The 17,181-nt window shown below is 41.6% G+C and overlaps 1 protein-coding gene across 14 annotated transcripts in view; it reads left to right on the plus strand.

Annotated features, from left to right (window-relative positions):
• Nucleotides 1-3,090: 3,090 nt before the first annotated feature.
• LOC109909150 (neural cell adhesion molecule 1) overlaps nt 3,091-17,181 on the plus strand; it is a 110,025-nt gene continuing 95,934 nt past the window's right edge. For all 14 annotated transcript variants that reach the window (XM_031795686.1, XM_031795690.1, XM_020508104.2 and 11 more), the window contains exon 1: nt 3,091-3,347. In XM_031795686.1, coding sequence (XP_031651546.1) covers nt 3,296-3,347 — 52 coding nt within the window. In that variant the 5' untranslated portion in view covers nt 3,091-3,295. The remainder of the gene's footprint in view (nt 3,348-17,181) is intronic.

Raw genomic sequence — 17,181 nt, forward strand, 5'->3', positions numbered from 1 at the left:
TTGTATACCATGGGTATGACAAAACATGTATTTTTACTGCTCTAATTACATTGGTTACCAGTTTATAAAAGAAGTAAGGCACCTCGGGTGCTTGTTGTATATTGTCAATATACCACGGCTAAGGGCTGTGCATAAGAACAGCCCTTACCCGTGGTATATTGGCCATATACCACAACCCCTCTGGCCTTATTGCTTAAATAACCAACAACAGTAACACTTTACTTGACACCCTGTGTCATAACACTGTCATGTAGACCTATTGTGACATATATAGCATTATTTTATGGCTGGTTATGGCACCAACATGAGAGTGTCAAAACCCACAAAACCTACCAAGGAAGTTATTTTATGGCTGGTTATTACACCTACATAAGAGTGTCAAATACCTCAAAACCTACCACACAAGGCAAAACATTCCATTACACAATAGCCTACTTGTCAACACTATGTTTATGTTATTTTAACATTTTCTGAAATTGACCATGTTAAATTATAATTGTAATTGGGCACAAATTGATGTCAGGCACATATCCCAATGCTCTGTTGCTGATGACTGGGATGAATGAAGGAGCAGATTTCAGGAGCAGTACAAGACACCCTCTTTGTGACTGAATGCTGACATGAGCATGTACTGCACGTGATAGACTTATCTGGTTTATAAGATTATGATGGTCAAAATGCTTTTTGACAGTGTCATAAAGTGCATTTCTGCAATTTATTTAAATTGTGATGAAGAAAAAAAACATTACTGTAAAGAATTCATTGCAACAACAACAAAGGACTTAAGAAACAAACTTTAAAATGAAAGGAAACTTCTTGGCAGGGAATTTGTTTTATTTTTACATGTAGGTGCCATAACCAGCCATAACGCAATATATGTCACAACAGGTGTAAATATATGGGTGATGACAGTGCTATGACCATATTATTACAGGTTTTGACAAGTTATGTCAGCTGTTATGACATATTATGGCATGGGTATGACCATATCATAACGTGTTATTAAGATGGGTGTCAAGTAAAGTGTTACCCAAAGTAGGGCAATGTACTTGGAGAAGGACATGGGATGTTGGGACTGTGGGAGTGATGAGGACACATTCATTGCATTATGCTATGGGCACAATAACACAGTATATTAGCAAGGGAACTAATACTAAGAATCTAATAAAAACATGAGATGCTCATAGCTGCTAGGAGAACAGGTAATCTAGGCACTGAAAGATCAATCTTCTCTCTGTTTTGATAGATTTGTTCAATGTCTCCCATATGGATTTCATGTAACGAAAACATGCACAGGGCAGACCACACACCAGTGGAGGATTTCACATCTAAGTACCATAGGGTTATCAGTAAATTCTCAAAATAATATCCAGGCCACTTCACCTGTGTTGGATCGAACTGTTGTTCTCTAATGCATGCTTTTAACCCTGCATTAACTGTGTCACAGGAACCAAGCTTGTGAAAGTAATTTGGACAACATTCATTATAAATGCATGCTAGAGCAGATAGACATCTCTATAGCCCTGGGCCCCTTATTCAAGTGTAGGAGTGCTGATGTAGGATCAGGTCTCCCCTGTTCATGTAATCGTATTCATCATGATCTAAAAGACCAAATTGTTCCTAGATTAGCACTATGACACTTTATGAATACAGGCCCTGGCACTGATCCTCTTTCACACAGCATCCATAAAGACAAACACATGCTCTGTCTTCTAAGATGTCGTATTACCAATGGATACAATAGCTCTAGTAAGATGTAAAGTATTCACAGAATATCTGAACTGTTCTTTATACAACAACCCCACACATGCTAGAGAAGAGCAAAGGTGATGACGTGTGGCACCATTATGGCTGACCAGTGAAACACTGGACAACTATGTGGTGAAACGAGGATGGGCTGATAAACCAGGATCTGGTGAGAGCACAGCACGGAAGTATGGTGATGATATCATATGACTAGTGATGATATCATAGGCTTGTAGTTGCAGTGACAAAGATGATTACAGAAATATATAGTATCACCTCTAATGACATAAAGATATATACCTCCTTGAGATAGATGCATCTACAATTTGATGGTAATAACATTATTACAGGCCGGTTGCATGATATCAGCTTCACATTTCCTTTAAAGACTTATATGTGTTTGTGTGTATGCGTGCACGTTTATGTCTGTATGTATGTGTATGTGAGAAACAGGCAGACTCCTCTAGTTCTCTGCCTCCCCAGATTAATATCAGGGCTGTACAAAGGGGCCCTCTATGCCCCGCAGGACAACTCCCAGGACAATGAATCCACTGTCTGACAACACCATCGCTAACTCCTGTTAACTGATACATGTGCAAACCTCCCAGCTGAGATTACAGGGAATCTCATCCCCCAGTTGTACCTGTTCTTCCTGTGATAATGGTTATTACAACATTTATGATGATGGCGTGACCAAACCGTTCACTAGTGTAATTAATCAAATCGATTTGACAACAATACATAGACAATATTTACTTTCTTTTTCACATGTATGACTTTTATTTTCTAGAAATAATAATGTTGAGGTGGAATAAGAGATGTACTGTGTTTTCTGTCAGAGGTGACAAAATAGTTTGACTTTCCAGATAGAGAGGCGATAACGAAGGCTTTCATGTGTCTATCTTACAATCTGCTCTGCTTGAACTTCAGCTATCTTATACCTATTATGTTTAGACAAAATAACATTTTTTTTCCTTAATTCAACAGCCATTCTGAAATCACAGTAGCTGTTGGAGAACGTGTGACTATAATCCTTTTCTGCTCAGCAGCAGTAGCCTACACCTGAACAAAAAATGAATTCAGAAAGTGTCAGTCTAGATCTCCCCTGTGTTGGTATCATCTCACAGCTCTGTAGTTTGATTTTAAATGTGTATTTTGCATACGTCTGTCAAAATGTTGAATAATGGTAGGCGTATACGAATAGCCCTATAGTTTATGTTTGACCTATTTTGAATAAAAAAGGTAGGAAGACCACCGACTACTGCGCATAGCGCACTATTTTACAGCAAATCCTTGTGATTCCGATTGGGCGGATTAATTCACGTGTCTATGGAGGCAGTGGCTTGTCACTCATTCTTTGAACAGTGTGCTGGCGCTGATCTTCTGCCGCTGCTACATCGATAATCAACCAATTTGCCATACGAAAAATAAATATCTAGCAATATGGGAATGTAATATTTTTGAAAATATCAAGAACAATATCAAAATATCAAGAACAACCACAACATTCTTCATTAAGACATTTGCGTGGTCTAATCAAGGAGTTGCGATGCTCCACGCAAAGGATATCATCCTAGCCTTGCTTCTCGTGGGCTCTACAGGTAAGATAGTTAAGCTAATTTTACAGTTTTTCGTAATTACTTCTATTCAGGCCAGAGATTTGATAAAATACTCGAATCAGGAAAGGTGGACTGTGCGTCCATGACAATCTGCATCCATTGAAGGACTGTGTACATGTCCCTCCTTCGACATCAGATGTCCCTCCTTTGTATCAGGTGGATGGATGTAAGATTGTCCAATTAAACGTTTTTCAGTGGGATGGTCTTTTCATGTAAATTGGCTGGTTAGCTGCTGCCATGTTGTTAACATATTCTGCCAAGGTGTACACGAGTAAACCTTTGCTTAGTTAATAATGCATTACTATATTTGATATATAGATATTTGTTTTTATCATATTCTGAGGGCAAATATAATTTTCACAAGTGTTAGCTAGCTAACCTCACCTACCTAGCCAAGATACCCATCAGAAAACCTGCTTATTCCATCAAGGCAATGCATTTAAATTATGTTACGACCATTGGCAAACACCTGTGATACGTTTAAGTTGCTCTCATTACATTAGGGTTTATCTTTTGTTGCTATATCACCAGCAATTGCATTAATATAGAATACAGTATGGATTTGTCTATTGAATGGATTGCTTGCAAAACAGTGCTTGCTTGCGTACATCAATGCGTTTGTTGCTACTAACTCCTCCTGGTCATCTCACCCAAACATCATGACTGTTTGCCAGCAACCTGAAATTTAGCTAACAATGTTTCTGAAATTGAGATTGAGCTACTTTCACAAGTGCAGCTACTTTCACTCGCTTGCAATTTTGTTAGCGTCCATTTTACTATGGTCCAGGTCCACACCTAGGTGGTCCAGCCATATAATCACAGGGAAGGGAATTTGGAGGGGAATTATCTGCTCTGTTGGGGAGAGGCATGCCACCCATGCGACTCATGGCTATTTAACAGTCGGATGGCCTTGAGATAGAAGCTGTTTTTTAGTCTCACGGTCTCAGCGTTGATGCACCTGTACTGACCTCGCCTTCAGGATGATAGAGGGGTGAATAGGTCGTGGCTCAGGTGGTTGATGTCCTTGATGATCCTTTTGGCCTTCCTGTGACATTGATTGCTGCAAATCAATTACTTAAAAATCATACAATGTGATTTTCTAGATTTTTGTTTTAGATTCCGTCTCACAGTTGAAGTGTACCTATCTTTTATTTTATTTTATTTCACCTTTATTTAACCAGGTAGGCTAGTTGAGAACAAATTCTCATTTGCAACTGCGACCTGGCCAAGATAAAGCATAGCAGTGTGAACAGACAACACAGAGTTACACATGGAGTAAACAATTAACAAGTCAATAACACAGGAAAAAAAAGGGGAGTCTATATACATTGTGTGCAAAAGGCATGAGGAGGTAGGCAAATAATTACAATTTTGCAGATTAACACTGGAGTGATAAATGATCAGATGGTCATGTACAGGTAGAGATATTGGTGTGCAAAAGAGCAGAAAAGTAAATAAATAAAAACAGTATGGGGATGAGGTAGGTAAAAATGGGTGGGCTATTTACCGATAGACTATGTACAGCTGCAGCGATCGGTTAGCTGCTCAGATAGCAGATGTTTGAAGTTGGTGAGGGAGATAAAAGTCTCCAACTTCAGCGATTTTTGCAATTCGTTCCAGTCACAGGCAGCAGAGAACTGGAACGAAAGGCGGCCAAATGAGGTGTTGGCTTTAGGGATGATCAGTGAGATACACCTACTGGAGCGCGTGCTACGGATGGGTGTTGCCATCGTGACCAGTGAACTGAGATAAGGCGGAGCTTTACCTAGCATGGACTTGTAGATGACCTGGAGCCAGTGGGTCTGGCGACGAATATGTAGCGAGGGCCAGCCGACTAGAGCATACAAGTCGCAGTGGTGGGTGGTATAAGGTGCTTTAGTGACAAAACGGATGGCACTGTGATAAACTGCATCCAGTTTGCTGAGTAGAGTGTTGGAAGCAATTTTGTAGATGACATCGCCAAAGTCGAGGATCGGTAGGATAGTCAGTTTTACTAGGGTAAGTTTGGTGGCGTGAGTGAAGGAGGCTTTGTTGCGGAATAGAAAGCAGACTCTTGATTTGATTTTCGATTGGAGATGTTTGATATGAGTCTGAAAGGAGAGTTTACAGTCTAGCCAGACACCTAGGTACTTATAGATGTCCACATATTCAAGGTCGGAACCATCCAGGGTGGTGATGCTGGTCAGGCGTGCGGGTGCAGGCAGCGAACGGTTGAAAAGCATGCATTTGGTTTTATAAAAATTACAGACATCTACATGCTTTGTAAGTAGGAAAACCTGCAAAATCGGCAGTGTATCAAATACTTGTTCTCCCCACTGTACGTAAATGCCAACAAAATAACTTTTTGGTCAGTGTGGTGTGTGTGACCTTTATTTTACTAGGCAAGTCAGTTAAGAACAATTTCTTATTTACAATGACGGCCCGGATGACACTGGGCCAATTGTGCGCTGCCCTATGGGACTCCCAATCACGGCCGAATGTGATACAACCTGGATTCAAACCAGGGACGTAGTGACGCCTCTTGCACTGAGATGCAGTGCATTAGACCGCTGTGCCCATGTGTGTGTGTGTCAAATATTTAACTGTACTAGAATGCTTAAAAGGCCGCTAAAATGTTAAATATTCGGTATCGGTATTGTTTTTTAAAAGAAAAACGGGCATATCGGTGCCTAAAAAAACTTGAAACCGGACCTAATTAATCGGCCATTCCGATTAATCGGTCAACCTCTACACTCAAAGACATTCAGACACTTGTCCCGAAGCCACTCCTGTGTTGTCTTGGCATTGTCCTTTTGGAAGGTGAACCTTCGCCCCAGTCTGAGGTCCTGAGCGGTCTGGAGCAGGTTTTCATTAAAGATCTTTCTGTATTTTGCTCCATTCATCTTTCCCTCGATCCTGACTAGTCTCCCAGTCCCTGCCGCTGAAACACATCCCCACAGCATGATGCTGCCACCACCATGCTTCACCGTTGGGATGATTCCAGGTTTCCTCTAGACGTGACGCTTGGCATTCAAGCCAAAGAGTTCAATCTTGGTTTCATCAGACCAGAGAATCTTGTTTCTCATGGTCTTAGAATCCTTTAGGTGCCGTTTGGCAAACTCCAAGCGGGCTGTCATGTGCCTTCTACTGAGGAGTGCCTTCTGTCTCGCCACTCTACCATAGAGGCCTGATTGGTGGAGTGCTGCAGAGATCGTTGTCCTTCTGGAAGGTTATCCCATCTCCACGGAGGAACTCTGGAGCTCTGTTAGAGTGACCATCGGGTTCTTGGTCACCTCCCTGACCAAGGCCCTTCTCCCCCGATTGCTCAGTTTGGCCAGGCGACCAGCTCTAGGAAGAGTCTTGGTGGTTCCAAAATTCTTCCATTTAAGAATGATGGCGGCCACTGTCTTCTTGGGGACCTTCAATGCTGCAGACATTTTTTGGTAGCCTTCCGCAGATCTGTGCCTCGACTCAATCCTGTCTCGGCGCTCTACGGACAATTCCTCATGAATTGGTTTTTGCTCTGACATGCACTGTCAACTGTGGGACCTTATATAGACAGGCTTGTGCCTTTCCAAATCATATCCATTCAATTGATTGGTGGACTCCAATCAAGTTGTAGAAACATCTCAAGGTTGATCAATTGAAACAGAATGCACCTGAGCTTAATTTCGAATCTCATAACAACGGCTCTGAATACTTACGTAAATAAGGTATCTGTTTTTATTTGTAATAAATTTGCAAAAAATGTATTTTCGCATTGTCATTATGGGGTGTTATGTGTAGAATGATGAGGACAATGTTTAATTTTAGAATAAGGCTGTAATGTAAAAACAAATGTCTGGATGTCTACATACATATACAGATTTTTGGAAATATGCACACTAGAAACTGGTTATATATAGTGCCAAATTAGGGTTATTGGGCTTGCAACCATAGCGGAACCCATTTATGTGCTATAGGTAACCTTTTTTGAAGGTTCTATAAAGATACATGCTTATAAGGTTCTTCATGGAACCTGTATGGTGCTATAAAGGTTCTATCCTAAGGTTCTATTAAGAACCATTTAAAAAAGTTTCAATGTAGCACCCTTTATTATGGCTCTATGGAGAATGGTTCTATACCCTAGTCAAAAATTCCTTAGATTGTAGCTACTAAAACAATTGGATACCACGAAATTGGGGAGAAAAGGGGGTAAAATAAATAAATAATAATAATAACAAATCCTTTCATGTTATAGGATTCCAATAAAATAGTCCAATAGAAAAATCCTGTAAGATTTTGGAACCAGTCCTATTGGATCCAATGGGATTCTATGCTATTGGATTTTGTCTTATGGGTGTTATCCTGTAGAATTCCAATACAATAATCCAATAGAATAATCCTATCAGATTTCGGAACCTATCCTATTGGACCAATTTTTCTATTGGATTCTTGTATTGGAATTATATAGGATAACACCCATTTAATGGGTTCAATTAAGAAAAATACTAATAAAATACCTATGAGATCCAAATGTATTACTTTTGATTTCCAAAAGGAAAAATGTGGTCCAATAGAATTCCAGTAGGATTTTGATACAGGTGACACAAAATCCTATAGGACTACAACAATCCTATTGGAAAAATCACTAATCCTATTGGATTTTTTTGTAGAACCATACAGGGTTTTGTTAAAATTCCATAGGTTTTATATTTGTTTATTAACAAGTTGAATCAGGTTTGTTAGCTCTGGAATGGCTGGGGGAGGAGAGAATTGACAACTACTGACTTAGTCAATTGTTCTCAATTGACACAAGGCCATACCGTGAGTCTTTCACAAAACACAGTCATATATAACATGTAATAGCGTAACACAGCAGCGTTCTTTGGATTAAGATGGTCTCACGTAGAACCATCACTCTTCCCAAAGAACCATTGAGGAACCCAAATTTTTTTGTGTGTGCAGGGGGCTGCCACACAGGGAGCTGTTGTGAGGGGTTATGTGCCTTGTTCAAGGAGGCAATGGTATCTAGGATTTGATACCAGCAACCCTCCAGTTGCCAGCTCACTGCCCCCCCAACTTGTCACGCGGGACTAGGTGTGTGTGCAGGAATCAGACGCAGAGAGAGAGTAACGGAGTAAAGTGCTTTACTATTGCACACCAAACTGATAAGCCCAATACAATACAGGGCGCAGGACACTATACCAGACAACCCAAAACCACAGGGTGTCCAGTATAGAAAATAAAATCGGTAGGGGAGGGGAGCCAACTTCGGCGGAAGTCGTGACAGAACTTTTCCCATTGGATCCAGGATTCTAATTGGCCACCCTCCGGTTGCTGGCTCTCCTCTAACCGCTAGACAACCTACTGCCCCTAAGTCATGAACAAAATCAGTTTGCCATAAAATATCCTACAGTGGTTTTTCCATAACCGTAAATTGGGTATTTAGTGGGATGAAATCTGTCCAAGTTAGTATACAAATAGCCTTCCCAGTCTAATGGTGGTGCACAGGTGCAGGAAACCAAGTGTTTCCCTACTTGATTACAAAACAAGGCCACTATTGTGTTGTGTTATCATAAAACATAGGACTATGCTTCAATAAGTAGTCTACTTAGGTTGGACATCTGTGATTGCATCTCACATAACATGATGTTTAAGATGTGCATACATGTAGCTAGGTGTGTAAAGAATGCTTCATGAACATACTAAATCGTTACTGAAGGTTTTAGTGGTGATGCTCACTCAACTGCTAGCCTACACGCTGTGTGTGACTCATCTCTGTGATGTCACCTGATATGGTGACGAGTTGCGGTCCTCGAGCTCCAGCTGTGATGGAGGCTGCTGTGCCTGGTAATGCTGCGGTGTCATCATCATGGTGGCGTAGATAGAGGATGTAGCCTACCTGGTAATACCATGTCTTCTTTATCAGCTGTGATAAAAGGCTATTTTGGTTAAGGCTTATCTCCTGGCCATCTGTTGTTGTGATTGTGTTTGGTTTCATTCCTCCCAGGAGCAGAACACTGTTACCCCCCCTGAGATCCTAAAGTAGCACGAGAAGGAGATGCTAATAGGCAATAAACCTTTGCTTATCATGTCAACAAGCAATGTTGTTGTTCATCTTGATATATAAGCCATTTGAATATACATTTTGGCTGGAATATTCTCAAATCCTGTTGACTTTACTTAATCGTAATGCTCCCTAAACTTGAAAGTAGACCTGGCCTATTGACTATTTTCCACGTCTGTTGATGGTTTTAATAGCAACCTGATATAAACTTTGGAATTTGCCGTAATTGGATGAACGTTGATTTTAGACCCATGAATTCTGCGTGGTTACATGGCTCGCGACTTCAAGCCCAGTGCTGCATTGTTGTTTTTTGTGAGCGCCGACAAAGGCATATATAGATGTCCTCGGGACCTTTTCAAACGTCAGAAATCAACGTCTCTTTCTTGTGACCAGCCTGTTTATACAGCCCAGCCTCGGCTAATTTAGGTGTATGGCAAGCTTTTTCAATAACCTTTGCGCTGCACACACCCTTGTTTGGTGAACCTGAATAGGCTTAGCTGATACAGAATGTGAGGCACAGATGTTCTTAACGCAGAAGGGCATGGAGAAGTGAACGTAGCTCTTCATCCGATGCGGGCAACCTGGGTATTCCTCAGAGACCAAACAAATGGAAGAGCGAATGGACTGGAAACCTTTCTGCGTGATGATGTAATGCAATTGCTCTGTTGCTCATTAGTAGAAGAAAAAAACATAGGATGTGAAGACGGAAGTTGGAGAGACAAGGTCGGAAAAGGCATGTCAGAGACAGCCAACACATAACCTATCATCTGATTCATAATGCTGTTGGACTAATATCTCCATTTCGAGGTTTGTGGTTAGAAATATCAGCGGTATGGTAGTGAGGATATCAGCGGTATGGTAGTGAGGATATCAGCGCTGCACTTCTTGATGCTGGTTAGCCTACTCTCTATGAATGGTAACTTTGACTTCCAAGAAGTAATATCTCAAGGTATAATTTTGGCAGAGGCAGACACAGACGTTAGCTATGCCTCTCCATGGTCCATTTTAGTTCCTGCTGTGACTGTCTGCACAGTCTTATGAGTGGTGATTATGACAACAACCCTACAGCCAATCATGCAGGCCTAGGTCTATGCTTGTATTTCTGCTGGATCATGTCATATGATGGTGTCGACCCCAGCTAATGATGTTAGTGGAGGTTTTTGCTGCAGGAGCAGTGTTTCAGTCTCAGTTGCCAGGTAATCATAGGGTAGTGTTCATTCAGATCAGATCACTTATCAGCATTATCTAATGAAGCTGTGTTTGTTTGTAAACACACTGATATCAGGAGCAATTGCCTGTGCTCTTTCTTCATAGTGAACAGCATGGACATACCTGCAGTGAGCTTTCACCTAGGGGTCCTCCATTACAACCTGCTTTGAGAAGAATTGGCACATGTACAGAACATTACAACACACTTACTAGCCTATACTTAGTTGCTGGACTGCTATCTTTAGTTCAGCTGGTGTTTGAATAGCATATGTTACTTAAGCTGTTTATGGGTGGGCTCCCTCCCAGATAAGCTGCTTGGCACCTTGGAGCTCTTAGCATGTACAGTGAAACTTCTATTTCAATGTGTGTTAAGTAAGGTTTTATATCCTATTTTATGTCTGTGTTACCAATCCAGCTTCATAACTGTATATTTGATGTGTTGTGGGCTAAGTAGTTGGATCAAGCCAAGAATCATGTTTGTCTTTTATCCTTAAAGCCCAGTAGGCATCCGCATTTACTCAAACCTGTATGTGCAGCTGGCTGACTGACTGACTGGCCGGCTGGCTGTGCGTTTCCGTGCATCTGAGGTGTGCATCTGGTGAGGCTGGCCAAATCATCCACAAGGAAATATTTCACAATGCAAGATGATGATGATGATCTCAGATTGAGCACAAGACCAAACTGGAAACATGGGATGTTTCAATTAATCTTGGATGGACGAGCCACATGGATATGGATGGAGGATCTAGGAGGAATGTTTGGATGAAGGATCCAGTGAGACCAGAGTATGCACTGTTTGATATTCTGGGTAACCAGCAGAGCAGAGCCTCTCTCAGAGGCGTAGGAGAGGACTGCTGCAGCCAACCTCAGCTTCCCCTTTGATGGTGAGTGGAGCAGACAGATCCAGGCCTCTGAGAGATGCTTGGCCCTAGGGGACTAAAAACATGACGTTACACATGCACACTAACACAGTGTTCTGTCTACACACAAAACAACACAGTGACTAGGGCAGTGACGGTCATGGAAGTTTGGATGATAGTTATTGGTCAGCCAAATGATCGTGGTCACTGTTATAACCATTAGATTTTTTTTGTTGACACATTTAACCATTCAATTTCTTTTAATGACTCATTTTAAAGACACATTTTCTCCTCTCCTTCGCTCCTGACTGCATATGCTGGTGCTGCAGAGAGGGGGGTTGCCTAGGCAACCAAAGATTCATTTGCTACAACACCTTGCTTGTTTCAGCAAGGAGCAATAAAGTTTCATTGCGTTGTTAAGAGTCCATGTTACCGCAGAATATGATATTATTTGTGACAATATTGCAATATTAATTTTGCGCTAGTCGGCTGTACCTGAACCAAAACTCCAGTATTTGTTTTCATGACTGATCAAAACTCATTTTCTCATGGGTCTCTCTTGTCCCTCTGCAGCAGATATATGATAAGCAATATGTTTGGAACATCGAATCGCAAAAAAGTCACAGTATGGAATTGCAATACATATAGAATTGTGAGAATTATGAGAAACGTAATACATAATACTAACTATCGCGATAATATCGTATCGTGAGGTCCCTGGCAATTCCCAATCCTACCTCTCGGACACTATCAGAGGCACAACATCAGTCGCCCGTGGCTGTTGACTGCCACACAGTGCCTGCTGCTTTTGTCACAGATTAGAATACGACTTTATGCCCCTGCCCTTTTCATTGATAATATTGTACAACAAGTGTTGGTTTTCCATTCATCGGCAGCTATTAGAAATGCAGTTTCTTGTTATGCTGTTTTCTACATTTCTACATAGTTGTCTTGTTTCACCGTTTGCCCTCCAGGTTATAGGGAACATATACTTGGTCAACGTTTTGTCAAAGCAGCAGCTGGCTTACAGTACCTTGGCATTGGGAGAGCATTTGGCATTAGATCAGGATTTCTAATAGTACTTGGCAATGGGGGGTAAACAACCTGTTTGAGTTGTTAAATTGGACAGTATTGTTATCTTGAGCTTTGGGGTAGGGTCCATCACCAGCTCTTTCCTTTTGCGGCTTGTTTTGTTGAGAGCATCCCTTCCGGCCATGATGCATAGTTGTATTGTAATGATGGTTGTTATAGAGGAGTAATTACAGAAGCATGTGTCATGATTAAGGACCCTATGTTCCAGTGTGGAGCTGGATTCACCCTCCACTGCTTGTCCTAATCCTGGGGGCAACAGTTGTCTTCGGAACCTGACCAGCTCAACTCAACCTCCCCTGTCTGCCTGACAGCCTCATAGGCAGGCCAGCTGAATGATGAGAACCACAAAGGTTAGACCATGATGATGAGGGGTAGCCTACTGTACACTCATGCTGGAAGGTGTACATTCATGCAGTACATTTATGCTGGAAGGTGTACATTCATGCTGGAAGGTGTACATTCATGCTGTACATTCATGCTGGAAGGTACATTCATGCTGGAAGGTGTACATTCATGCTGGAAGGTACATTCATGCTGTACATTCATGCTGGAAGGTACATTCATGCTGTACATTCATGCTGGAAGGTACATTCATGCTGTACATTCATGCTGGAAGGTGTACATTCATGCTGGAAGGTGTACATTCATGCTGTACATTCATGCTGGAAGGTACATTCATGCTGGAAGGTGTACATTCATGCTGGAAGGTGTACATTCATGCTGGAAGGTACATTCATGCTGGAAGGTGTACATTCATGCTGTACATTCATGCTGGAAGGTGTACATTCATGCTGTACATTCATGCTGGAAGGTGTACATTCATGCTGGAAGGTGTGCATTCATGCTGGAATGTGTACGTTCATGCTGTACATTCATGCTGGAAGGTGTACATTCATGCTGGAAGGTGTGCATTCATGCTGTACATTTATGCTGGAAGGTGTACATTCATGCTGTACATTCATGCTGTACATTCATTCTGGAAGGTGTACATTCATGCTGTACATTCATGCTGGAAGGTGTACATTCATGCTGTACATTTATGCTGGAAGGTGTACATTCATGCTGTACATTCATGCTGGAAGGTGTACATTCATGCTGGAAGGTGTACATTCATGCCATACATTCATGCTGGAAGGTGTACATTCATACCGTACATTCATGCTGGAAGTTGTACACTCATGCTGTACATTCATGCTGGAAGGTGTACATTCATGCTGTACATTCATGCTGGAAGGTGTACATTTATGCCGTACATTCATGCTGGAAGGTGTACATTCATGCTGGAAGGTGTACATTCATGCTGTACATTCATGCTGGAAGGTGTACATTCATGTCGTACATTCATGCTGGAAGGTGTACATTCATGCCGTACATTCATGCTGGAAGGTGTACATTCATGCTGTACATTCATGCTGGAAGGTGTACATTCATGCTGTACATTCATGCTGGAAGGTGTACATTTATGCCGTACATTCATGCTGGAAGGTGTACATTCATGCTGGAAGGTGTACATTCATGCCGTACATTCATGCTGGAAGGTGTACATTCATGCTGTACATTCATGCTGGAAGGTGTACATTCATGCTGTACATTCATGCTGGAAGGTGTACATTCATGCCGTACATTCATGCTGGAAGGTGTACATTCATACCGTACATTCATGCTGGAAGTTGTACACTCATGCTGTACATTCATGCTGGAAGGTGTACATTCATGCTGTACATTCATGCTGGAAGGTGTACATTTATGCCGTACATTCATGCTGGAAGGTGTACATTCATGCTGGAAGGTGTACATTCATGCGATACATTCATGCTGGAAGGTGTACATTCATGCTGTACATTCATGCTGGAAGGTGTACATTCATGCTGTACATTCATGCTGGAAGGTGTACATTCATGTCGTACATTCATGCTGGAAGGTGTACATTCATGCCGTACATTCATGCTGGAAGGTGTACATTCATGCTGTACATTCATGCTGGAAGGTGTACATTTATGCCGTACATTCATGCTGGAAGGTGTACATTCATGCTGGAAGGTGTACATTCATGCCGTACATTCATGCTGGAAGGTGTACATTCATGCTGTACATTCATGCTGGAAGGTGTACATTCATGTCGTACATTCATGCTGGAAGGTGTTCATTCATGCCGTACATTCATGCTGGAAGGTGTACATTCATGCTGTACATTCATGCTGGAAGGTGTACATTCATGCTGTACATTCATGCTGGAAGGTGTACATTTATGCCGTACATTCATGCTGGAAGGTGTACATTCATGCTGGAAGGTGTACATTCATGCCGTACATTCATGCTGGAAGGTGTACATTCATGCTGTACATTCATGCTGGAAGGTGTACATTCATGCTGTACATTCATGCTGGAAGGTGTACATTCATGCCGTACATTCATGCTGGAAAGTGTACATTCATGCCGTACATTCATGCTGGAAGGTGTACATTCATGCCGTACATTCATGCTGGAAAGTGTACATTCATACCGTACATTCATGCTGGAAGTTGTACACTCATGCTGTACATTCATGCTGGAAGGTGTACATTCATGCTGTACATTCATGCTGGAAGGTGTACATTTATGCCGTACATTCATGCTGGAAGGTGTACATTCATGCTGGAAGGTGTACATTCATGCGATACATTCATGCTGGAAGGTGTACATTCATGCTGTACATTCATGCTGGAAGGTGTACATTCATGCTGTACATTCATGCTGGAAGGTGTACATTCATGTCGTACATTCATGCTGGAAGGTGTACATTCATGCCGTACATTCATGCTGGAAGGTGTACATTCATGCTGTACATTCATGCTGGAAGGTGTACATTCATGCCGTACATTCATGCTGGAAGGTGTACATTCATGCTGTACATTCATGCTGGAAGGTGTACATTCATGCTGTACATTCATGCTGGAAGGTGTACATTCATGCCGTACATTCATGCTGGAAGGTGTACATTCATGCTGTACATTCATGCTGGAAGGTGTACATTCATGCTGTACATTCATGCTGGAAGGTGTACATTCATGCCGTACATTCATGCTGGAAGGTGTACATTCATGCCGTACATTCATGCTGGAAGGTGTACATTCATGCCGTACATTCATGCTGGAAGGTGTACATTCATGCTGTATATTCATGCTCTGACTGTCGGAGTCCAGTGACAGTCCAGTGACATCTCAAAGATTGAATACATTTTCTGGTACTTTGTCTACTAAGAAAGTATGTTTTAAACCTCCCACTTTGGCTTAATGTGTCAATGGTTAGTTCATACATTCATAATCAGTGAATTACTGTTTTACCTCAATTATACACTAAATCCTTAGTTTGAATGCGACTGTTTTCTTGAAGCTGTGCCGTGTCATTTTCCCTACATTTACCCCCATGTGGGTCAGCCCCCTAGCAGTTCGAGTGACAGCTAGCAAGAGGCCTGCTCAGTTTATTCAACAAGGTTGCAGGACGTGCTCAACGGCTCAGTGGACACAGCAGATAGGGAGGGAGGGAGAGCAATGGTGTTGTGCACATATCTGCACATATGTGACATAGTACGCAATGTTTGGGGACCACTTTTGGCTCGTGAGTGATACCTTCATAACTCCTGGCTAAAAAGTATACGAAAGTACTGGAGAAAACCTTTAAGCCTTCAACATCAGCTTCCCTTTGAGTAATCCAAAGATTTTCCACTAGGAGAGGGGAAGTCCAGTCCACATCTCAACATTTTTCAACAAAAAGTTTCTCAGTTGCTTAGTTTCTCTCTGAGCTGACATAATAATGTGGGCTAATCTTCAGGTTGATGATGAGCTTTATGCATCATTTATTTGGTGCTAGGTAGAGGTGGGAATTGCCAGGGACCTCATGATATGATATAATCACGATACTTTGGTGCTGATACGTTATTCATTGCAATTTTCACTATTCTATATGTATTGTAGAGTTTTGATCAGTCGTGGAAATAAAAGTGCTGTAAACAAATTGGGTCCTTATTTAAAAAGAAGATGGAGAACAAGCTATCAAGGAAAAATACTGGAGTGTTGGTGCAGGTACAGCTGACTACAGTCTTTGTGTTCATGCATCCATGCAGAATACGGTGCATTTATTATTAAAACACTATAGAAGATAGTCCTGCCAACCCAGCTGCCTGTACACAGGCAACATGAAGAATAGGGATCGTTCCCCCTCAGGTAGCAACATCCTACCCATCATCTAAAATTAAACTTTTACTCAACCCTTGTCAATGTACATTTCCTTGCATATCGTATGTATACTGTAAACTAGCCCTGCTAAACATTTTCAGGGTTTTTCACAAGGCCTATGCTAAACCCTGATCATGTTTAGCATGACTAGTAAAAAGTGCATATTAAGTAAGGGAAAATAGTGTATTTGGGCAATGTTGGGCCCTAATAATTAGGGTTTATTAGAGCTGCTGGGGTCTGGGAAGGCCACAGACAGGACACTATCTCCAGAGGAGCGACAGTGTAGAGACTCTGCCCATCATTAAACATTAAAACGTAATTATCCTTCCACACTAGTCACTCCAGCTGAATCCTTAATTAGTGTAAAGCTTAATAACAAAATGCATTAACTTCTTGAGTGTAGGGGGCAGGAT

Source organism: Oncorhynchus kisutch, linkage group LG18 (assembly GCF_002021735.2).
Source record: "Oncorhynchus kisutch isolate 150728-3 linkage group LG18, Okis_V2, whole genome shotgun sequence".
Lineage (NCBI taxonomy): Eukaryota > Metazoa > Chordata > Actinopteri > Salmoniformes > Salmonidae > Oncorhynchus > Oncorhynchus kisutch.